Source organism: Podarcis melisellensis (assembly GCF_964234715.1).
Source record: "Podarcis melisellensis genome assembly, chromosome: 13".
Lineage (NCBI taxonomy): Eukaryota > Metazoa > Chordata > Lepidosauria > Squamata > Lacertidae > Podarcis > Podarcis melisellensis.
The window spans coordinates 27988703-28014102 of record NC_138545.1 but is presented as its reverse complement, the minus strand read 5'-3'; the positions used below and the strand labels follow the sequence as shown (position 1 = coordinate 28014102).

The following is a 25400-nucleotide window of genomic DNA, read 5'->3' as shown; positions in this document are numbered from 1 at the left end:
TAGGTTTTCCCAACCCATGAAAATCAGGTTACCCTTTGTGAAGGGATTTCAACATTCCAATTTACTCTACTACAAATTCTGAAAAGCTGGAGGAAAAAAAGAAATACCAGTGCTAATTGTTTCACCTGCTTGCCTACTGTGCAAGATGCAAAAATATTAAGTCTTTCAAGCAGAGGAGGAAGACTCATGCCTTCTTATTGCAGAAGTTACAAAAGGTCCCAACTGTGATGTCAATATCTGTTATTAAGAAAACTCTTTGGTTCCCCCCCCCAAAAAAAACCCCACATATGAAACTATGAAGAGACAATGTAGAAAGGGATATTCTTAAAGAAGATACATACATGTATTTTCTATTCACGCAGTTCCTCAAAAAAATAGGAATAGCTTGAGATGCCTGAAATCATGCAAAATTTCCTACAGCAAATTGAACATTTTTCTGAAGTTAATGCAAATGTATTTGTAAAGGAAGTAGCCCCCCCCTTTATTATGGAAGGACCATTGTTAAGCATTTTCTCCTGCCTATAGGTCACACCATCTATCACCTTTAGCTGACACCCCATATAAAGGGTAGCCAACATGATCACCCTCAGCTGTTGTGGATAACAATGCCCATTAGTCTCAGCCAGTGTGATCAATAGTCAAGGATGCTGAGAGTTGTAGTCCACAACATCTTGAGGACACCACATTGGCTACCCCTACTCTACTTTATTTCTCTTGGATGCAGGTGAGCAAAAAAAAATAAAACAAAAACCCTTACATCCTTTGGAAGTTTTTACACATGAGGCTTGATTGTACATTTACATGTGCACTGTGCAGCATTTGTGCCAAGTGTAAATGTAGTTAATGGATGGGTAGAATACAGAATGGAAAGGGAAAATTATAGCCAGTGTATGTTTCACATTAGCATTAAACATATTTAAGCCAATGCCAGCATAAGTGAAACATTCTTTGTTTAATACACACCACAGTGATCTCTGACAGCTATTAGATAAGCTAGAATGGAAATGCATGAAGAGAATCAGAGACTTGAAATAATGTTGAGACACAGCTTGTATAATAAGTTTCTGATCAAGGCCAAGATCAGTTAGCTCCATTCTTGCTTTACCTATACCTTATCTCAGTGTTGGCCAAACTTGGGTCTTCAGCTGTTTTTGGATTACAACTCCCATCATCCCTAGCTAAAAGGACCAGTGGTCAGGGATGATGGGCATTGGAGTCCCAAAACAGCTGGAGGGTCAAGTTTGGCCATCACTGTCTGATCTAATTGGTTAGAAGACCTGCCAGTGGAGGATCTCAGATGAAGTGAAAAGAGGTAAAATTCCACAAAATATAAATTGGGGTAGCGATTGGTGAGAAGAAGCAGCAGCATCCATGCAGGATAAGCATGCAGCCATTGTATTAATGGATTGTACTCACACCCCAAGTCCAAATGAAGCAGACAGCCATGGATGTAGAGCAGTGCCACACAAACATTTTTGTTTCCTGTCAACTTATCAGGGAAACTGCTGAAGCAGCAGGATTCAGGGAGAGATGTGCAAAATCATTTGTGGTTTTAGCAGCCTTGCTTTCTTTAAGCAGGACAACTGAGCAACACACGCACATGCACACACCTTTCAGAAGTGGCAATCGACTGCTTTGTTTCTCTGGTGTACAATAGGCAGCTTTTTTTCCAGAAGCCTTTTGCAGTTCTGAGGCCTGCACAGTTTCCAATGTCTCCCCTTCCAGGGAGATGCTCTCCCCTGAAAGCTTGCCTACTTCTAGTACACATTCCAAAGTTTTGCTCTCCTTCGGGACATTAGCTTCAACCTCAACTTGGTAAATATGCTCAGAGGGGTCCAATTCTGCAACCATGGCACACCTTTCACCTTCTGATACGAATGGCCTTCTCTCATCCAGACTATCCTGCTGAGTTGTTTCATCAGTGTCTCTGTCTTCAACCTTTATCTGTCCAAATGCAACTTCTTTCAAATCACCTCTGAAGTAGAGTGATCCATGAGCTGTTGGGAAATATGCCGTGTGAGCAATTCCCACCGGCTTGCTTATCGAAATCAGCAGGGAATCTCTCAAAAGTCCCATCCCTTCCATCATTGTTAGGCTAGCTGGTCCCAATCCTGCACCAACTTTTTTAGGTACTGATGTTGTAGGCACGCCAATAACCACTTTCTCAATACGATCCTGCAACTGATTATGAATTCTGAAGACAGCCTTCTCCTGGCTTCTTTCAGCTGTGTGGAACTCCATGTATCCATCTGGCATCTTTAGCAAAGTGGCTACATAAAAGGGTTCCACACAATCTGCTTGTTGGGCTTTATCTGTCTGTGCAGATTCAATTTCATTGCCTAGTGATGCAGAGATTCTCTCCCCCCCCCAAATCTCTAGCCCATGATCTCCCACAAAGGGAGTAAATTCTAAGAAATGTGAGGGTAGCTATAATGTGCCTTGGATGATTTCATAGGTGCTCAGATAAACAAGCTATTTTGGATTTTGAGTGATTTCATTCTTAACCCATTTGCAATGTGTTCCTAAATTCTTGGTTCCACTCTCCTCAGCAATACTGAGGTATGCAGTTCTATTAAGGTATACAAGAAGGGCATTAAGCACAGTAAGAAGTTAGCATGTTTATATCAATACAAAGCCATTTTTGGAACACTACTAAATTAATTATAAATATTTGAGAGAATATCATTAAAAGAGCAAAACTGAATACCACAGCACCATTTGCTATAGTCAACTCTACTTTGGTTAGCCTGAAAGTAGTCCTCAGAACTCCTAATCTGTTTGAGATCACAATATTGTACTTCTCAAATGTGAGTTATGATAATGAAACACAAACACAAGCATTTAACTTATAAAATCTATCAAATATTGCAAAATAATAGAGGCTGATACTGGATGTATAAAAAAATACACCTCTATTATCAAAACAGTTCTACGAGACATACACATATTTCTTCCCATTTTCAAGAGTTACTTCAACCAGTTTGTTGAAGTAATTCAAAAATTAGATCTGTAGGTTAATTACCTGAAAACTTTCATTTTCATAACATCTATCATTATTCTGTAATCTTATTCACTCATGGCCTTTACCACTATAGTACTAAATGTATTTCTGTTATTTTGGGTTATAAAAGGCATGCTAAAAAAAAAAAAAAGTTCACAGCTTTAGGGCCACAATGGCAGCGTTCCACCACACTCAATCACCACCATCCACCTCCCTTTCCTGTACTTTTTACTAGTTCTCTACTATCTTTTTTGAGGCATGTTGTTAAAATTCTAAAACAGTAGTGAAGGTGAATGGCCTCCACAATAAACAATGGTTTAACAATGATTTGTTCTATGCATTAGCCTCAAGCTAATGACTCCCCCTTCCCCCTCCAGTTTGGCTGTAAGGAGGAGACAGGGAGCTTTGACTTTTGATTTCAATTAACCACAGTCGAACACTGCATCCCAAACCTTAACCGTCTTTTATCTTAACTTTAATTAGTTGAAAAAAGCCAGCATCACAGACTATTGTTTGAAGTATGGTGGTTTCAACTGAACAGAATTAACAAACCACAATTTGTCTTGATTTGAACATACAGTGGTACCTCTGGTTACGTACTTAATTCATTCTGGAGGTCCGTTCTTAACCTGAAACTGTTCGTAACCTGAAGCACCACTTTAGCTAATGGGGCCTCCCGATGCTGCTGCTGCGGCCCCGCTGCACGATATCTGTTCTCATCCTGAAGCAAAGTACTTCTTAACCCGAGGTACTATTTCTGGGTTAGTGGAGTCTGTAACCTGAAGCATATGTAACCCTAGGTACCACCGTATTGCTTAACTGCAGTCAGTTCAAATGGACAGAATTTTTTTTAAAAACTCTTCCTAACCATGCCAGAGGAGTGCGAAAACCCAAGACTTGCTATGGTTCATTTCACTAATGAAAAACAATGGTTTGTGGTAATTCCCAAACAAGACCAATCACTGCTTTAATAAGGGGTATTGCAGTATAGTCTGTACTGTACTAAGTTCCATTAATTTCCTTAATAAAACAGTGCAGCACAAAAGATGATGGAAGTATAAGGATTCCAAGATGCTTTCCTTCATGGTAACAGCAATTGCAGAACCCAGCAAAAATGAAAATAGGGGATTCAACCATAAAAATAAAAGCAGGATTGCTAATATTTTTGGGCTATAAAAAAGGACGCAACACACCAAGTATTATTTCTATCTGATTGTAACTTCCATCCCGACCCAGCAGTCCACAGCTTAGCATTTTAAGTTCTGCAGAGCAACAATACTGTACTTACCTTGAGCATCCCCCGCAGCATGGTCTTCAAGGCTAGAAGTAGAGCCTAAGTCTGCTTCCTCAGCTACATTTTTCAAGTCGAGGATGGGAAAATGGTTTCAACATTAAAAATGGTACAAGACAAATGCCTCTAACCTTCTTACCAGTTTTACTTAATTTTTTTTAATATCAGAGGAATAAAATATATTGAACCTGAATGGGAGCACATTTAAATGAAAATGGGATGAAATGGATAGAAACATCCCCTCTCAAACAAATCAGCACTGATCTACTCTTGAGCCATATTCAGCAGTGAATTATGTCCAGAGCATGGAGAAGGATGTAGTAAAACTGACAGCTTTTATAAAATAGAATCTTACTAAAAAATAAACAAAAAATAAAATAAAATAAATCTGACCATATATATTGCAGTGAATTTATTTTGAAGTTTCTCAAAAGTGAGAGTATCCTTCCCTACAAAATGGTTAACAGGCTGATACTATGCAGACCTAGGTTTGGCTATACCCATTTAGAACAATGGGAGTAAGCATATCTAGGAGGTATAAGCAGCTTCTTGATTTTTTTCCTTCAACCTCAGATTTAGTGCATGCCTTCACAAAGTCATAGAGCAGAGTGTAGTACACCTATAGAATTGATCAAGCCCCCCACGCCCAAATTCCCTCTTCAAGTCCCAAGTCCCTGCTTCCTCCATAAGATTGATCTGCCCATTTATCTTGGTTTTTAATGGAACACATTTTACAAGGCTCAGTTATTTGTTTCATAACTTGAGGACTGTCTCCTGGGACTGTTTTTTACAATATTGTTATGAGCTTGAACTGCCTTGATTATTTTTATTGAGTCTATCATTATTGCTGCTGCTTACAGTGTCACTTGATGGGGTTAGGGATTTGTCAAATGAACATTAATCTTCCCTAGTCACTGGGGATATTTTCCTTAATGGTCTGAAAATCTCTCTCCTCCCAACTAGTCTGTGGAATATGACACAAATCAGAGCTAGCAGGAAGAGCAGAGAAACTGTTTATAATGGGTCTGAATTTAGAGAGAATGCTGGAAATTTAGTTAAATTGAAATCATCAAATGGGGAGAAATTAAAGGGATTTATAGGAGCATAAGTAGTTGTTCTTTTTAGAAAACTGATGAAGGTGCTTTTCCTGTTGTAGCAGTCAACTGCTTCCAGGCCACTTCTATATTTGTAAATGGAAAGACAAGTTGTTTGCTTGTAACTAATGTTTAAGTGGTCTTCTGTGCAATCAGAACATATGGATTCTGCATCTGCACAAAGCAACATCTCAGAAATGTCTAGAGTTTTAGAAATTCAGGAGCTCACACTGGCTTTCTCCCCCTGAGTGGACAGACCCTGCATGATGCTTACGCCTCAAGGGACAAGCAAGTGCTATCCCACTCATGAAGTAATTTGACTTTTTATTAGTGGACTCCACACAGTCACATATATGGAGATTACCAAGATGACCTACCCGAAGGTGGATGGAGGCAGCTCAATTGAACCAGTTATGTAGGCTGACTCTCCTAAGGGTTGTATTTGCCCTGACCCTGATATAGCTAGCATGGTCTGTGATAAAAGTTGATGAAGTAGATCAGGTAGCTGATTGGCAGAGCTTCTGGCAAAGGTGTAGCCTAAGAAAGTGCTGCTAAATTGTGACTTGTCCCTTCAATAGTGGAGTGCAAACGGGCCAAGGTGTCAGCATGAAAGAGAGATAAAAAACCACGTCTCCTAAACTGGCAAGTCAATTCAACAGTGTATGTTGGCCAAAAATAAAGATCTTGAGAAAAAATAGGAATGCCCTTTCAAAGACTTTATTAGCATATGAAAGTGGTACTGATTAAGACTAAAGGATGTCCAAACAGAAAGCCAAAGAATTTTTTCCAGATATAGGGAGGGTGGAACAAAAAGCAGCTTCATGATCATCTTTAGACTACTTGTTGATATCAAAGGCCTATACACTGTCAGATGAGGCATTTAGATGAGAGGCTCTGTTTATGCACCTAGTGTGCATAAAACCAACAGAGCACAAAACTACTTTGTGTATCTCACCTAGTTAATGCCAGCCCTAGGATAGGGTGAATCAGGAGAAAACCTGGAACTTAGCAGCCACTGAAAAAGGAAAGGAATGATAATGGGTACAAAGAAGTGGTTGTATCCAACTAAATTTTACTCTTAGATGGCCCACTGGGTAGTACTCAATGTTAGTCCTACTCAGAGCTGATTCACTCATTTCAATGGGTCTATTTTGAGTAGGACTTAGGTCTATTAATTTCAATGGGCTGCATTCAACTAAGTCAGTCATGTCCATTAGTTTCTATGGGTCTACTCTGACACTGAATGTAACTACAAAACTGAACTACCGCCTGGATTAATTTTGAGAGAAAAGTAAGAAAAAAACCCTCCCAAAATCTCAAAAGGATAATACGTTCTTTGATGCTGTTCAGGCAACACCCAAAAACAAAACTGGACTGGAACTTGCCTGTCTCCTGAGACTCATTCATAGCTTAAGATTCACTCATTCAAGAAAAGAGAGCAAGGGCCAGCTCCTGCTTTCTGAAACACTATTTTTAATTATTATTATTTTTGAGATGTTGTTCCCTACAGGTGCACAACCTACTTGTGTGACTGCAAAGAAGAACAAACATTGCAGACACATTATAAGTATATTGTGTTCTCTCATTTCAGAAATGAAACTCTGTACTTTTTCTCACTCAGGGAAGCAGGGAATGCATAACAGTAAACGGTATGGAGGACCCTGCTAAAATGGTGCTCAAATTAAGCAAGTGTGTACCTGATCATTTGGAACGTCATGTAAACTGACTCAGAGCTTTATAAAGTAAGAGGGGGATGTAACTATGATACATACATAGACACAAACAGAATACACAAATTTTGCATCAGTTATAAATGCTGCACACATGTGTAAATATTGAGATCTCCCCTTAAAACACAGCAAAAGATGTCTTCCCACATGGATCTTTAATAGTGTAATTTGTAGGCGTGTGCTATTAATAACTAATGCAAAGCACATATATACTAAACATAAAAAGGTAAAGGTAAAGGTACCCCTGCCCGTACGGGCCAGTCTTGACAGACTCTGGGGTTGTGCGCCCATCTCACTCAAGAGGCCAGGGGCCAGCGCTGTCCGGAGACACTTCCGGGTCACGTGGCCAGCGTGACATCGCTGCTCTGGCGAGCCAGCACCAGTGCAGCACACGGAAACGCCGTTTACCTTCCCGCTGGTAAGCGGTCCCTATTTATCTACTTGCACCCGGAGGTGCTTTCAAACTGCTAGGTTGGCAGGCGCTGGGACCGAGCAGCGGGAGCGCACCCCGCAGCAGGGATTCAAACCGCCGACCTTTCGATCGGCAAGTCCTAGGCACTGAGGCTTTAACCCACAGCGCCACCTGCGTCCCTAAACATACTAAACATATACTAAACATACCAGGAAGGAATTTGGTCATGTGTGAAGAGGCCCTATTTCAATCTTTTCTTCATACCATTTTCTTCCTAAAAGGCCTCACCTGTATTTCCTTCAGGTATCTCTGCATGCTGGCGAGTCGCATTTCGATTCTCGTGCACTCTCTCCTCCACTAATGGAGCAGTAGCATCTGAAACAAAAAGGCAAAATGAAGCAACTGTCACTTTAAAAGCACTGCAAAATTCTTCAGATATTAGCTACTTTAAGAAAATGGAGTAATAGCCTTCTGTAAAAGACGGCAACTCAAAGGCAGTCATGTACCATGTTTTCTTCAGATGAAATGAGGATGGGGTTTGCATCCAGAAACAAGAGCCAATTAAACCTAAAAGGTTTGAGATATAAATCTGCATGCTAATTATTGCTCAAAGCCACACAAACTGCAAGCTTGAAAAGCAATTTGAACCTGAAGCTCACATCCAAGGCCCTTGTTCAATTCATTCCACCTCCTTGAAGATAAAATGTGTAGTTCTCCTCACCCCCATGTTTACTTGTCAGCTCATGGAGTCATCCAGAGGTTTGTAGGTGGCAGACTTTCATGGACTTATTTTTGCTTCTTCTAGCTCAAGGGGATACCTAAATTGAGCCCTGGCACATGTGACATAGGTTTGTGTTTATGGGTGATCAAAATAGGAAAGTGGCCATACAAAGAACAGAGGGTTCGCCACTAAGTCTGATGGCAGAAATATGAAACATGACACCAGAAACTTCCCAAGCATGTGCAGTGTCTGTTTTCTTGGGTAGGTCAGTGGTGTTAAAGGCCTTGACTTACCACTCATGGCAAGTTAGAGAGTATACAATTTATGCTCCACTACCAACTCAGCCCACGTTTGTCACTCAAGCAAAGCAAGAGACGGAACATAGACAGGACAAACAATGAGACAGACAATGGGAGTACAATGGGAGATTTTTATTATTATTATTTTACCTCCATTTTTTTGCTGAGAGAAGAGATCTGGGGACAGAAAAATTGACTTGATGGGCTTATTTATTAAATTTATATCCTGCCCTTGCTCCCAAAGAAGCCCAGAGTAACAAGTGATAAACTATTATTATGTTAGCTATTTTGGCCCTTTTAATAGGACTGGCACATAGATCCATTGTCCTTCTTCAGCTAAAGATCTTCAGAGTGAATAATTTTTATAAAATCTTCTCCCTTTTTTGTCGATTTCCCTAACACTACTGATGCCAGGAGCTCAAAATGTCTGATATCCTTCAAAATATTTCTGTTTGATGATGTTTTAAGGATATGGCTACAAATAAATTTGCTTCAGTTTTGTGTATTGTTCAATCTTTTGATATTTGTTGCCAAAATTGTGTGCATTTGGTTGTTGCCAAAAGAACATTTAGAAAATTGCTTACCTTATGGATTTAATGAATCTTCAAGATGCCCAATCTAAAAGATTCTACTTGCCAGGTTTCACAGATTACAGTGTTACCAAAAAATAATATCTAATGGAACAAGTAGTTATAAGTGTAGAACACTTTTGATATGTGAATCTTCAAGAGCATTTCCAGCCCAAAAGAGAAAAATAATTTAATTCTCCCTCTCTCCCACAAAAAACGCCACCGAGTTTCATTTCAATATTTTTGAAATGTAGCTTTAAATATACCAATAAGGACATGCATATACTACAGGTTACCTTGAGTCATTCTGGCCAAGAGTTGACTCGCATTATTTTCATGGCTTTCCCCCTCTATCAATTTTTGTCACCTACATTTTGCCTATTCCCAAATCAGGTTGAGTAACTCAGCCATCCTCACCTAAGACTTTCCCATTACACTGGATTCAGGACAATCTTATGCTACAAATGTGCTCAGTTTAGACGAGGAACAGAAGAGAGAACAATAACTTCACTCCAGGGTGCAATTTTGCATGTATTTCGATAGGATAAAGGGCTTAACAGGCAAATGTGGCACAATTAGAGGGAGAAAAATTGGGATTCTGCCACATGACTAACTTTTAAATTATAGTGTGGAAATTTATCCCACTTCAAACAGTATATTCTCTTAACCATGCAAGTAGGTTTTAAACTACCCATCTACTCACCTGTGTTGCGCAAGAATGATTTCTAGATTATAATGTATTACTGAGCAATATTTCTTTCAGTTCTTAAATAACTAGCACATCATCAGTTTGTTTGCAGTATGTAAGACAGCAGTCTAGTTAAGCTTGCATACAATACAAATCCCTATTATGCTTAGAAATTTACAGTGTAGATGCTGTAGGAAGACCAGAGTTCGTGAAATCAAGTTCAGTTTGGCAGTGACTGTAGTATATGCCTTAAGTAGTATAGATAGAGCCTTAAGAGAAAGTGGCTACAGTCTGAATTTTCTTCAGTGGGCTGGAAAGGGCCTTCCTGCTGACAAAGCTTTTCTGTTTAATTTCTTACTGCATAATAATTGTTAAAAGAATGTCAAAATCTAACACCCTATCAAGGACCTTGACTATATTATTTGGCTGAGTGTAGACATGCTGGATTTGAGGAAGTAGGAATGCAGTTTATCCTGTGTATAGTGATTCTTGTGTCAGCAACTGTCAAAACTAAATACAGATAATTTAAAATTGGAAGCAACAATGAAAGAAAGTCTCTGCTTATTTGGGAGGGAAACATATTGGTCCACTTCTAAAAAATAAAGTGCTGACTGCTGTGAATTTCAAAGTAACGAGACAAAGAGTTCCCACCTTCCACAGTTGGGGTACTCTTAGCATCAGAAGCCTCAGACTCTGGTTCATCAGATCCATCATCAACTGGTATCTGGAGGGGAGAGCCTGGAAATACACACATTCAGCACTCAGCAAAAGGAGATCAGTTTTGGAGTATGGACTGTCCTTGGTGCAAAATGTGCTTGAATCCATCTTCATAATGCAAAGAGTGTGCATGCATATGTGACCGTCAGCTAGCAGAAATATCAGGCATTAGCAAGAAAAGGCAAGACTAGAAAATGCCAAACTCAAGTTTCAGTGGCAGCATCAAAGCACCTAAGTTGAAACTGTTAAAAGCAACTGATCAGTGAGGTGCATCAACTGACAACAAAAACGAAAGCAAAAAATCAAGAAGTCCAAAGATGACAGATTTTTTCCCCTTTTACTACTAGGTTCAGATCATTACTACTACCATTTTAATAATTTTGTGGGCCATGCCTTACTTTGCATGAAAGTGCACTTCCAAATACTAGAGCATGACAGTAGTAAGGGGTTCTTTATATAAGAAAGCAAACAAAAAATGTTCAGAGCCATTTATTCTGTAAAGGTAAATAAGTCATTCATCACCACAGTTGGTCACTGTTGTCAGGAATTTGCCAATTCCTACTTTTTAGAATCAAGAGGTAGATATCTACTTTTTGTAATAGGGCATCCAGAAGAGCAGGAATCCACAACCTCCTACAATTTATGCATAAAGGACTTAGTGACAAAAATGAGCTTGAATTGTGGCAGCGTTTGAGGACATAATTCTCTACTTTCTTCAGGATCTGAGCCTCTTTAGTCTCCCAAAAGATGTTACTGGCTGAAGAGGGAAAGAATGTGTGGTGTTCTTAGATATGTGGGCTTGGGCAACATGCAGAGTGTCTACTGAGAAGAATTTGAGAAAGTGTTACTGTGGACCTCATTTTTTAGTCTCTCTGCTGACATAACAGACTTTTCAGAACTTTTATCAATTCCTTTATACCTGTACGATATAAAGATGACTTGATTTTCTTCCCTGTATCAGGAGGCAGCCCTAATGACTGAATGTTGTAAATGGACAAGAATCATGAGCCAGGAAGTAGACAAAGGCAGGCTGCGGTTACAACGAAAAGTTATAGACCCCACACCATAATACTAAGTCCAAGAGAACCAAAACTGCACAGAGAGAAAATGGAAGTTGCTTACCTGCAGCTAAGTGCTTTCCAAATGGTGACGTGCATACAAATCACAACAGCATGGAAATATTTGTAGTGGTGCATGTGGTTTGGGAGGTAATGCCCAGAGCCTATACATAGAGGCAAAGTCAGCTGAAGAGGAAGTCAATGGGTACTTTATTTATATGTGCAAATGGTGGAAGGAGAAAGGACTGCAAGAATACCCTCACTTTCTCCTCCTATTTGCACTAACAACTAAATAGTTCTATTAAGGGAGATCATTAAGAAGTTTCTGTATGGAACAGAAGGAAAGCTCCCACATACTGCATATTTCTCCAAGTGAAAAGGTCAAGGATTTGATATTTCAAAATGAAGTGGATTGAAAACAACAAGGTAGTTCTGAAGTTAAGCTCTGATTAACTGTGAGGTTAATAGTCCTGATGCTATGGAGACATCAGGGCCTGAAGGCACCTCATGCAGCAACTGATCGACTCTATGTCTAGTCAGTGCCTGTGTGGGAGCCTCCCTGGCAACACCATCTTGAGTTCTATTGAAGAGGACAGATAAATGTACTAATTATGACATATCTGTCATATCTATCTACTGCTCTTTCGGAGATTAAAAAGGTAACTACATAAGGGCACAGTAGATATGTGAAGGGTAACTTCCTTCTGTATGAGCCTGACTACACACAAAGGTCATCTACAGAGACCTTTCATTGCTTTCAAACAGACATTTGGTTTGAAGGAGTCGGTGGGCTTTTTCTTGTGTCAGGCCCAGACTTTGGAACACCCCGTCTAAGAAAGTTATTTTTGTTTCCTGCTTGCTGGTCTTCCAGCACGGAATTAAGAATTCATGCTTAGGAAGACTTTATGGCTTTTGAGGGGGTACTGTATAGCTTGGTCTTGCCATAATTGGTATGTAATTCTTCTGTTCATGTTATATATTTTACTGCTACTGCAGTTAAAAGTTTTATTTGCTGGCTAGGTATCTTTGCTGTTTTTATTGCATCTTATTATTTCTGTTGTAAGTAGAGACAAGGCAGGTTGTTATTCTTCCTAGGCATCAACAGGAACATCCCCCACAATCAGCTGTATTTCTCTGTTGGGTGCTTTTTTTTTTTTTTTACGAAAAAGCTTGGCACTGAGTATACAACAGTGCACACTGTTTTTGAAGAGGCTCATTTAAGCAACTCTAAAACTGGCTTGAGCTAGCTATAAACTAATTTCTACAACTCTCTTCTGCTGCTCCTCACACTAGTCAGAGATAAAGTCTTCAGCAGCAAATAATCCCACAGTACCCCACGGTAAACATTTTCTAGCAGGTGCTGTAACCAACTCTCACAGATAAGAACTTTCCTGTGGTATTATTACTGATTTCATAAGGGGTAAAGGACAGAATAGTCATCAGACTTTTGCTGCCATGTCCCATAACAAATCAGTCTGGAAAGATCCTGCCATGAGTATAAAAATCAAGGCTGAGCCAAGCCTCCCAAATATGTTTAATACTGTGTCCAACCATTTCTCTCTGTTATACTCCTTATGCCTTGTTCCTCCTCATATCCTGGATTGTGTCATTAGGTCTGTCTCATCCCAAGTGGCAAACTCACTCCTTAGCTATCACCACAATGTTTCAAGGACTTTCCATTATACAAAGTACATTGCTTCTTAAGTTTTGCACTGTTATGAGAACCATAGGTCTCTGGACTGACTGTGTGAGCTAAGCTCCAGACACTAGAGCACTGTCTTATTACAAAGAGTTGAGGCCATCTGAGGCAAATGGGGGCTGCCCTCAGAGGTCTAGCAATCCATAGATAATAGTTACTGTCACAAACTCAGCTGAGAGGGGGGAGATGCAGTTTGATAAGTTACAGGCTTTTGTCCAAGATTAAGAGGCTGCAATTATCCCATGTTCTTCACCAGAGTTGACACTGGGAGGGATTGTGTGTGTGTGAGAGAGAGAGAGGGAGAGTATGTGTGGGTGCGAGAATTAGTGAGAAGGGGGGGTGGACTTCTCAGACTCTCTTTGCATTAACATGGCTTGCTTGAGGAGGAGATAAGCACTATAGAAGGCAGCAGGAATCAAGCTCAAATAGGAAGAAGTAATTCTATAATCTGGTATCTGCAACTCAGAATGCCTCCATGAACACTCTTGATGTTTCAACTTGTTGCACAGATGATACTCCAAAAAATTATCTCCAAATGATCACTAGGATAGGGAATTAATAACTAATCTACTTACTTTGCCAAACCTTTGTTAGGCATTACAAATATAGGCCATCATAAAACATCCATATATAAAATTTTAAAATATAAACAAAAAAAGGCACGTAAAAATATGTAATAATGAGGATTTTCATTGGAGTTTCTTCCCACTAAATAGTGCCATTCGCCACTCTAAGAAATACTATTGATAATAACTAATCATCTCCTGGGGAAATGATTGAAGCCTGGCAACATCTAAAAGCAAAGCTGAAAAATAAACCACTGAGGTGGATGCCAAGCTGGTGCACACAAATCAAGCAAGATGCACACGTAGTTCAATCCTGATTTCTGTGGCCACATCTTTGCCTGCTGCACACTTGACATCACATATGACATCAGGTGTGGGGCAGGTGGACATAGTTTGGGGAAAACAGCCTGGCAGCCCAAATGGGGAAACCCAACCCTGCTCTAGAACTTCCACAGCAATTAAAAGGAATTAACCATTCCGGACAGCTTCATCCCAGCAGATCTCACTTGTATGTGTGGATCCTGGGTTAATGGGAGGACTCATAGTTTAGTGTGGTGCAGCATATGCTGTGTATGCAAATAGTACCTTGGGACCACAGAGAGCTGCAGTAGACAATGATGGGCTAGTAAGACCAGTAGTCTGTCAGTGTACGGCAGTTGCACATGTGCCATAGACAATGCTACAGTGAAATGGTACTGAAAAAAGGTGGTTATGGGGAAATGATTTCCACAAGCAGATTACATTATACCTATTAAATAAATACTACCTTAAAGTTTTGCTATTGGAATTCCTTGGAGCATCTGGCTGGCAACTGGCAGAATACTGAACCTCAATTCTTATACTACTATGTTTATAGATATCTCTGGCACTTGATGCCAATTTGCTCCTTGCTTCTGGGTACACAAACTGGTTGGTTTAAGATTGTACTCTGTTATCCATCCAGTATGAAATGTACTTGGATGCTCTCACTGATCTGAGTTAAGCTTACTTCCCAAAATGCACAATACCACTTTTGATGTGCTATGGGATGTGGCTTAATCAATTGCTCAGTGATGAGTACTGGCACTGATACTCCTTGAAGCTTTTAACAACCAGTATTACAGATAACACTGAAGGAAACAATGCAAAACACCTGAATGCACACTAAGAAGAGGTAACCCCTGATATCTAGGGAGGGGATGCTAGAACTATTTTTCAAGGTTTCAGAAAAATGACAACTACATTGGTTTAAAAAAAGTCCACAGAGAAAATATGGTGTTTTGTAACTGTAGAATATATCTCTTCACATAGTAAGTGCAGTCTAAGAGAAACAGTTTTCCAAATTCTGAAATGCACACAAATACATACATGCACAGAGATGCACATTACGTTACACAGAGACATGTCACACGTAGCCCAGACCAGAGTTTAACATAATATTCAAGGGACAAGGGTGCTTGGAGAAAAAGCTGTTAATTTGTAAATATCTTTCCTTTACTGTAACATTTCATAAATACTCTGTGAATCTATTTCTTAATTTAAGATTTGCCTCTTAGTGTAAAGAGAACACAACCACTTTGTAGAAGCTTTGAAAATGGGAACACTGCAATCAAATAATAACAAATAAGTTATTGTCCCCCTTTTCAACCAACAAATAAGCTGCATTGGGTTTGTTTAAGTTCAGCTTACTCTACAGTTCCCTGTTACACCCAAAACAGACAACTGTAGTTTAACTCAGTTCACTAACCAGGTTTAGGCCCGGTTGTGGCACAGAAAATGCTTTGATCACCCTGTGCGATTATCTATGTTGGAGAGAGATGGGGAAAATGTGTCCTTGTTAATTCTCCTCAACCTCCCAGTGGATTTCAATACCATGGTATTCTTCTGGAGCAGCTGTCTGAGTTAGGGGTGGGTGGCACCACTTTGGTTCTGGACCACAATACTTCAAGGACTGCCTCTCCTCATATGAACCAACCCAGACCCTGCAATCATCATCTGAGGCCCTTCTTCATGGACCTTCTCCACAAGAGGTCTTGAGGGTGGCAACATGAGAGTGGGCCTTTTCTGCGGTGACTCCCCATTTGTGGAATGCTCTCCCTAGGAAGGCTCACCTGGCATCTTCGTTACATACCTTTAGGTACCGGACAAAAACATTCCTCTTCTCTCAGGCCTTTGACTAATTAAACATTATATGGTGTTTTAAACACTTTGGGGTGGTTATTGTTGTTGTTTTGTTACTATTTTATGTATTTTTTTGCTTTCATATTGTAAACCTGTAATCCTTGGATGAAGGGTGGTATGGATATTTACTAAATAAATAAATAAAACCATCTTAAACAGCAATTATTTAAGTTCCTTGTTAGTAAACTGATATTTAAGCAGTAAAGCTGGAAGCAAGTGGCAATAACATGCACAATAGTAGTTTTGACTAGGATTCATGACTAACCTTTCCTTAACCCATTTATACTTCCAGGCTCCATCCCCACATACAGCCTTTCTCCAAACTGTGAACCAACATCCTGGATTCCATCCTGTGGAAGAAGCTCCTTCCTGTCTCCCACCTGATCGGGCTCACCTGTCTGGTTCCATCTAGCTTGGCTCACCAAATGATCATCTGTCATATTGAAATCCTGGTGCTGGTCAGCCATCTTGTCACAAAGGTTATCTAGAAAATGAATAGTAGTACTGGTTATTGACCATAGCAATAAAGTTTTGGTGTGATTTGAAAAGAAAGAGTAGATTATTGCAGACTGTCAGTAAAGTTTAAAAAGCAAACCTTCTTCTTTAGCTCCTGCCTTCTTTGCAATACATGCTCATCATCCATCTTACTCCAAAATTGTGACTACCCAAATCCATACCAAACAACCAGATCTCTGCAAATATCATTATCACCCTTCGTTGCTACCCAAACCATACTAACCTGCCTCACACATGACATAATAGGCTGTACACCCACCCACACACCCCAAAGAGTATCAAAGGCCAGGTTCTTTAGTTTAGTAGATGGTGGGATCAGGCTTCCTTTAGTGTTCTAGAGCAGAAGCTCCTCCAGTCATAAGGTCTTAGTATTTCCCCACCACTACCCCCAGTAGTTTTTTCTACATAGCATTCATCTTCCCATGGTGAAGAATGCAGCTGGCTCATTCAGAAATGAGAGATAATTCCATCAACAGCTGCGATGCTACAGAAGCCTTTGGGTCAGTCTTATTCATAACACATGGGAGGTAAGAAGCAGTACCACATTCTCCCAATCCCAAGAAGACTCAACGAGGGACCAAGATCTACCAGTTATCCATCTACAGCACAGATTCTATAAGCTATGCTAGAGGTGATGGGGGATTCCCGATTTCAAGTAAATCCAAAGTGAGACATTATTTAGCTTATGACTATGATTGCAAGCAATTTTGCAATTTGAAACCTCAGGTAGTGGGAAGAAGAAAAACATATTTTTAAAGTATCTAATAATTGTGACTTAAGCGATCAGCAACAACATATTATTTTGCAGAAACAGAAAATTCTAACTCTAAGCTACCCTGGTAGCTTTGGGAATGAAGCGTGCATGTCTTCACAATAAATAAAAATACCACCAATTTTACATTACATGGTATTATTTTGCATGACATGGCACTGTGTTTCACGCAAGTTCTAGCTTACCCCCAACATGTTTTCTATACATTAGTTTTTCAGATGTGTAAGCAGAGAATCAATCCACTGTTTGCAAACATAAGTGAAAGTCCAGCAACAGATACAGAATTACACCTTCTAATTAACAGCATCCTCAAGCCCTAGTTTTTTGCTACTTTGTATGCTGTCTCCTGCAGTGTTGTTTATTATGCAATTAAAAATATGTCCTAAATCAGATACGAAAATGTTTGGAAGTCAGAGGGTATACTTTCTGGACTCCCTCCAACAAATATTACAAAAGTTTGTATCAGTTTGATATAGAAGAATAAAACTAAACGTGCACTTAATTTCACAAGACATTCAAGTTAGATGGGGATGAGGGGTAGGAATTGCCTGCTTAAAATAAACCACTGTAATGATATATATCATATGATCATGTTGGCACTCTTCTTGCCGTTCTTAAATGGAATGTCATTGGACACTAATGATAGGAGAAGCAAACAAATTAAAAACAACCATGTATTTCACAGCTATGCAAGAGGGGAAGTGGTTAACTTTGAAGGCTGAAATTTGAAAAAGGTTTTAAGTTTTCATTTTAAAATCTGAGAATAAAATAAATTCTCTTTAAATTAACTGTTCCATTTAACCTTGGTCTAATGCCTTGACTGCAACACCATGCTTTCTCACTGTACTCAGTATGTTAGTTAGCTGGGTAAATAAGAAAGTGCACAGGAGACATGAAAGTTACAGAGAATATATGAAAGGCAATTGGTCAACATATAAATTATCTGTTAACAGAATCAGATTATAAATTAAAGATGAAGGAATATAATGATATAAAATCTGTTAACAGACTGGTTACAATATTTCTAACCAACTGACATATTTAGAAATGATAAAGAGACGGGCTTTGGGAAGGAATTCTCAAAGTTCGAAAAGGAATTACTGGATAATAATTAGAAATCGTTATAAAAAATGTACAAGCTCCTGCTGGAATCGGAGATGAAAGACAAATAATAATAATAATAATAATAATAATAATAATAATAATAATAATAATAATTTTTATTTATATCCCGCCCTCCCCAGCCAAAGCCGGGCTCAGGGCGGCTAACAAAAATAAAAGGCAGTAATAATACACTGGGCACAAGATATAGGGTATAACATACCACTTGAATCATGGGGAAAGCTGTGGAAAGAAATTTACGGCATGTAGTTCACTAAAAGAAAACTATATGAAAACTCCAGTGAAGCTTACTAAGAGGTATAAAAATTCATCTAATATCTGTTGGAAATTTAAAGAATAAGAAGGTACATGGTGGACATGTAAAAAAGTAAAGAGCTTCTGAGAAATGATATACAATGAAATGAAAAAAATGTTTAAAACTTTTGTTAGAAAACCAGAGGTTTTTTTTACTAGGAATTTAGGAGAGGAAATACCAAAGAAGCAAAAGTGACTGTTCATGTATGCGACCACAGCTGCCAGAATGCTGCTTGCCCAGAAGTGGAACGATGAGTGTCTACCAACGAAAGAAGAATGGAGGATAAAGATGATGTACTATGCCGAAATGGCAAAATTACCGTATTTTCTGCACCATAACACTCACTTTTTTCCTCCTAAAAAGTAAGGGGAATGTCTGTGCGTGTTATGGAGGGAATGCCTACGGGTGGCATGCCTACGGATTTTCCTCCTCTAAAAACTACATGTGTGTTATGGTCGGGTGCGTGTTATAGAACCAAAAATACGGTAACCATGAAGATCAGGCACCAAGATGAAGGAAAATTTAGTCAAGATTGGAGAAACTTTATAGTTTATTTCAAAGAACATTGCAAGAACGTTGAGACATTAGCAGGATTGTAGTAGCATTTATGAACTAAAGTGAGAAGCATGATGAGAAATTTAAAGTAAAAATTAAGTGGATAAATAATTAGATGCAATGAAAATAAAAAGGGGAAATTTGGAAACTGGGGGGGGGAGTGTCGATCAAAGTGACTAAGGAAGTTTATATATGTAAAACAAATTGTCATTATTAAGTAAAATTGAAAATACAGAGTTACAGATGATAAAGTGCTGTTTCAGTAGAGGAAGCCATGAAGAGTAAAGATGTTCACTTAGTGGCAGGAAACATAACCACATTACGATAATCAAATCTGAATGTAACAAGCAGATGAATGACTGTGGGCAGATCCATTTTATCAATGTACACAAGCCAAAGCTGCTGGAAAGTGCTCCAGGCCACTACTGCCATTTGAAAATTCGAGTAATGAGCCAGGAACACACCCAAACGGAGTACTCAATTCTTCAAGAGAAGTAAAAAAATGCTGCCTAATACAGACCAGACAGAGATTTATGAAATTTCAGAACAGCAGTTTGAATATATGAAGAACCCTGCTAGATCAGACCGAAGGGCCATGTAGTTCTACATCCTTTTTCACACTGGCCAACAAGATGGCCTATGGCAGGGTTGGCCAACTCCCAAGAGGCTGCAGTGATCTAACCACTTTTGGGGGGTGCAGGGCTAAAATGTTGAGCTTTTTTAAGGGAGCCAAAGTTGTTGAGCTTCTCTGGGGGAGCCAGTGATCTACCGCTGGATCACAATCTACCCGTTGGACGTGCCTGGCCTATGGGAAGCCCACAAGCAGGAAATGAGCACAACAGTACTCTCCCTTCACTCCCAGCACCAGGCAGCCTCAGCACTGCTCCCACAAGGTGTGGGGTGCAAGTCACCCCATCCACACCTTGTGGAGCAGGGCGGCTTGATGTTGCTGCTGCCTCCTCCTTCACCCAGGTGGCCAGGCTCCTTCTTTCTTCTTTGGCCACTGCAGCAACCTGGATCAAAAGTAGCTCCCAGACTATGGGAGAGGGAGGGAAAATTGGGGGGGGATAAGGATGATATGTTTCTGGATAATATGTTTTGTTTTAATTTTGAATAAAAAGTTATTTAAAAAAAAGTAGCTCCCAGACTTCCGGGTTGGCGCCATCGCCGAATGGCGGGCTCCCTTCGTGCTCCGGAGGGAGCCGGCTCGGCAGGGGTTGGGTCCTACCGCGCCGGCGACGCGGGGACCCTCAAAAACCATGGGCACGGGGCCCATGGACATGGTGACTCGGCTGGCACCTTTGCGCCCCTCCCCGGCCCGCGAAAGAGCCTTTTTAAAGGCTAAAGAACGGGCGCCAGGAGGAGGGGTGGTGCTTTGAGTCCTCCGCTCCCCCTGCCGAGCGAAGCCGCATGCCATTCGGTGGAGAGCGCTAGCTTCTTCTATTGAGAATTCGGACCCAAAAGAAGAACCCGTGAGTAATTGGAGTATGGACTAAAAAGAGGGATAAATTTTTAAAATTTGGAGCGAACGGGGGAGGTGGAAAAAGGAAGTCAGCCCCCCCTTAATTGTAGAAGAGCCAAAACAAAGGACTTGACAACTAAGATCGAGAGTAACCTTATCTTGATGAATCTGCAACTTCGTGAGGGGAAAATATAAGATTGAGCTGGAGGAGAAAGGTGGAATTTGTATTAAAAAGTAACCCCCCCCCCCCGGAATCCCTGGAGCGATTCGTGAAAATGCCTGGAGAAGAGCAACGGAGGTTTTGACAGCTGTCAAAGAGCTGTCAAAACGGAAGAACAAATTGGAGTCTTTGTTATGAGGACTTTGCCGGTTACATTTGTTATAAATTGGACATAAATTGTTTCAAATAAGGATCAACAAGCTATTTGGACTGGTGGATGTGATTTGGAGGGGAGCTCAGCTGCTGTGGTCCATCTAGAGGAGCTGAGGGATATTGCATGTGTTTTCGACAGGAAATTTGAATAGTTGAACAGAGTTTTTAATCTCCTGGGAAACTGCAGAAATGGAACATTATTTTGTCTATAGAGGCCTACACACCATAGGATACAATGGATTTATCTGTTGGAAAATGAAAGGGATATGACGCAACGTTTGGTTCCTGAATAACAAGCCTCTGCAGAGAAACTAGAAGCTTTTGGAAAAAGAACATTTCTGAGGGAGAACAGGGAAATAAACAAAGAAACAAGAACGAACTGGAGGTGGGAACATTTGGGATATCCAGATTTGATAAGCTTATGGAAATAAAATTGGAGTTTTCACTCCTGGATATAAAAATCTGGATAGAAGAAATGGGCCCCTTTTGGAGATAGACTCCTTCTATGATCGGACACTCGCAATTAAAAATGACTGGCAAAGAATCAGAGGGGTATGGGCTTAGTGAAATGTGGGAACTCCAGAAAGATACTAGAAATGGAGGGATATGGGGAACGCAACAGGGAAAGGGGGGAGGGAAATTTGAAATCCAAAAGTTGTAAAATTATTATTATTATTATTTTCTATCTTTATTTTATATTTATCTGCATTATATTTGAAAAGGGGGACCTCGTGGAAGGGATTAGATCGATCTTAGGGGATGGGAACTTGGAAAAAAAATTTGGGTTATTGATGATGAGTGTAATTTGGGGATAAGAATTTGTTGAATTTTATTGTTTATTTGGAAGATTTGGAATACAAGAGGGGGTGGGGAGGGGAAGTCCTGATTATTGGAAAAAGTTTATAAATTGGATCTAATTTGTTTTAATTTGGAAAACCTTAATAAATATTATTAAAAAAAAAAAAGTAGCTCCCAGACTACAACCGTCTTCCAGTGGGAAAGTTACAATCCCATCAGTCATAGATAAACCTACCCCTCCAAAACTTGGGTTCAAGTTCAGTTGGCCAACCCTCACCTACCTAACCACAGCTTCAGTACACTAATTTCAGGGATAACTGTTATCCTAGTTTTCAGTGATAAAGCACTATCACTCAGTACAAGAGCCAAAGTAGTTGAGATAAAAGCATGAAATTAGCAATTTCTTGAATGGATTTTTAAAGCAAGATTGAAGATGCAAGGGGCCAATTTCAGTCCCACACCTGCTATTTCATGGTGTGAGAGAGACACTATTCACTATTCACCCTATAGGCTTTTCTAGTGCAAACTGTGGCCACAGCAACAATCTCCTTTCCACAAACATAGACACACCTGCTCCCAAAGACATTCCACTGTCATGTTCTCCTGCTGCGTGCTGCCTCTAGCCAATCCTAGCTATATTCCTGGATGCTGGTGTTAGGGAAATCACCACAGCAGAGGTTAGAAATGCAAGGGTATGAGTGTGGAGAAAATCAGGTGGCTGTCACAGTAAGCTTGGACTTGCTGGGTTATCTTTACAAGGGGCAAAGGAAGGTGGTAGGTTTGGCGAGAAGTATGGAGAAGGGCAAATGGCTTTGAGGAGGATTGGGGGTAAGGTAGAGTTGGCAAGCAAAGGAACAGCACCTAGTACTTAATACATTTCTACACATTTAGCATCACATATAGTTTAGCATCAAAAAAACTAAAATCATGGCCACTGGTCCCATCTCCTCCTGGCAAACAGAAGGGGAAGAAATGGAGGCAGTGAGAGATTTTACTTTCTTGGGCTCCATGATCACTGCAGATGGTGACAGCAGTCTTTTAGACGCCTGCTTCTTTGCAGAAAAGTGACGACAAACCTAGACAGCATCTTAAAAAGCAGAGACCTCACCTTGCCAACAAAGGTCCGTATAGTTAAAGCTATGGTTTTCCCAGTAGTGATGTATGGAAGTGAGAGCTGGACCATAAAGAAGGCTGATCGCTGAAGAATTGATGCTTTTGTATTATGGTGCTGGAGGAGACTCTTGAGAGTCCCATGGACTGCAAGAAGATCAAAGCTATCCATTCTTAAGGAGTGAGTGCTACTGGAAGGACAGATCGTGAAGCTGAGGCTCCAATACTTTGGCCACCTCATGAGGAGAGAAGACTCCCTGGAAAAGACCCTGATGTTGGGAAAGATTGAGGGCACAAGGAGAAAGCAACGACAGAGGACGAGATGGACAGTGTTCTCTAAGCTACAAACATGAGTTTGACCAAGCTGCGGGAACCAGCGGAAGACAGGAGTGCCTGCCGTGCTCTGGTCCATGCAGTCATGAAGAGTCGGACACAACTAAACGTCTAAACAATAACAACAAATAGTTTGGCCCTTAGATTGTGAAAGCTATACTCACAGAGTGCAATTTCCATTCCAGGACCTGTGAGTGCAGTTATGCCCGTAAGGGCCTTTCCTGGTACCACTGGATCCTCTCCCCTCACTGAAATTAGGCTTCAAATAGAGCAGTGTGTGGTTATTTTATACACAAACAAGGGAAGCACACTGATAGTTGTACTTTAAGGCCAAATCTGAATTACAAGATAGCAGTTATATTTTGTGTGGGAATGCATACGGCTCTGAAATATGCTCCTATACATCAACTGCTGCCTCCCACCACTGTGTGCTCTGCACATACAAATGAATAATTTAATTGCCTAGCTGATCATCTGTCAATCTTCCAGATCACCCTTTATTATAATTAATCACTCAAGACAGTTGTATTACTGGAAATTTATAGAACAAAACACAAAAACACTAAGCGAGGGGGGGAAGCCTACATAATGCAAGCAACCAGTCATGACGACCAGTCAGCAAGAATTAGATGCACACAAAACATTTTTGTTACAATGAAGTGAGGACATGCTCCCCCTCTGAGATATGAATGCTAGAAGAATTCAGTTTTCATACATTATTATAAGAAATATACCATAGTATCTCAGACTACTGTGCAGATCAGAATTCAGCAATCTATTAGATTTTACACTTCTCCAAACATTGCAATGCACCTCAGCAATTTAAAAATTATCTGAGAATATATATTTAAATATATACTTTGAGAACACACACAAACATAAATATGCAATTTGAGAGGATTAATGCAGAAGTAGCATGAAATTATGGGTAAAAACATGCAAAAAACCCCACAAAACCTGACAGATCAGAAACTGTCAGATTTGTCCATCTCAACTTTCAAGTGCAATGACTCCAGAAAACAGTTGTTTTCAGACTGGGCCTATTTCACATGTTCACCATGTACTGTACATGACTTCCTCCAAAGAATCTTGGGAACTATAGGTTAAACACATTGGGAATTGTAGTTCTGTGAAGTGAATACAGTGTATGAAGCCTTTGAGAACAATCTGCAGCCTTAGTCAATCATAACCAACTTTTGCCGGATCTGAGCACCTAGTTATTCCTAGCTCATGTGGCATTATAATAAACATAATATGGTAGGCTATAATTTTCATGGGACAATTCTGTGCATATGACAGGCCAAAAGTGGATGCAAAATGCTGGTACTCAATAGCACTAAGGAATAATCAGCACTGAACTAATTTAGTGCTCCCAATTCATTTAAAAAAACCCAAACTACACATGCACTTGCATGCTGTAATTTTATTACAGGCAGTTGGAAGAATTAGAGATGCTCATTACACTTTGGCATTCTAGCATGAAATGACTTCTTGAGATTCTGAGTTTTCTTTCTTGAACATTAAAAAAAAACTAATTCTTAGTTTGATATATAGCTTGTGAGGCTTCTGCAAACATCATTTGAACTGCCTTACCCCTAACCTACATCTATTTTCCAGAATTGCATTTTTTTAATGGCAGAATAAGGCAATAATTGTTCATTTAAGCTATCAACTTGACACACTGATTTAAGGTGCATTGCTTCTGGTTCCCTGGGTCTTCTTTGATTAGGAGCATTGTCCATTTTATTAAAAACAACTTAAAAATCAACATATGGATATAAAAGGGGGGAAGTTATCAGCCATACTTGTTCTCCCCACCCCCAAAGGTGTGGAGCTTTTAACGTATTACCTGCATTTTGTTACATTGTAAGCTACTTTGAGAACTCAGTTAAAAAAAGGCAGGATAGAAACCCACTAAATAAATACTAGAATGCCAATCTAGACTTTAGTTGGAGCAGAGTCACAACCATGCTTCCATAACGCTTATGGCAGCGTATGACTTGAGCCATTCCAGATGATATTGCAATGTTCTGCTCCAAAAGTCTATTGCTTTTCCCCT

At 39.9% G+C, this 25400-nt stretch overlaps 1 protein-coding gene across 19 annotated transcripts in view; it reads right to left on the bottom strand.

The window, feature by feature from the left end:
* Positions 1-25400, bottom strand: part of MAPT (microtubule associated protein tau) — an 84138-nt gene that overhangs the window by 28174 nt on the left and 30564 nt on the right. For 5 of the 19 annotated variants that reach the window (XM_081886319.1, XM_081886320.1, XM_081886304.1 and 2 more), the window contains 4 exons: positions 16400-16489; positions 10457-10543; positions 7817-7903; positions 4290-4352 (listed from right to left, as the gene is read on the bottom strand). In XM_081886319.1, coding sequence (XP_081742445.1) covers positions 4290-4352; positions 7817-7903; positions 10457-10543; positions 16400-16472 — 310 coding nt within the window. In that variant the 5' untranslated portion in view covers positions 16473-16489. The other 14 variants (XM_081886307.1, XM_081886308.1, XM_081886303.1 and 11 more) reach the window with 11 other exon arrangements.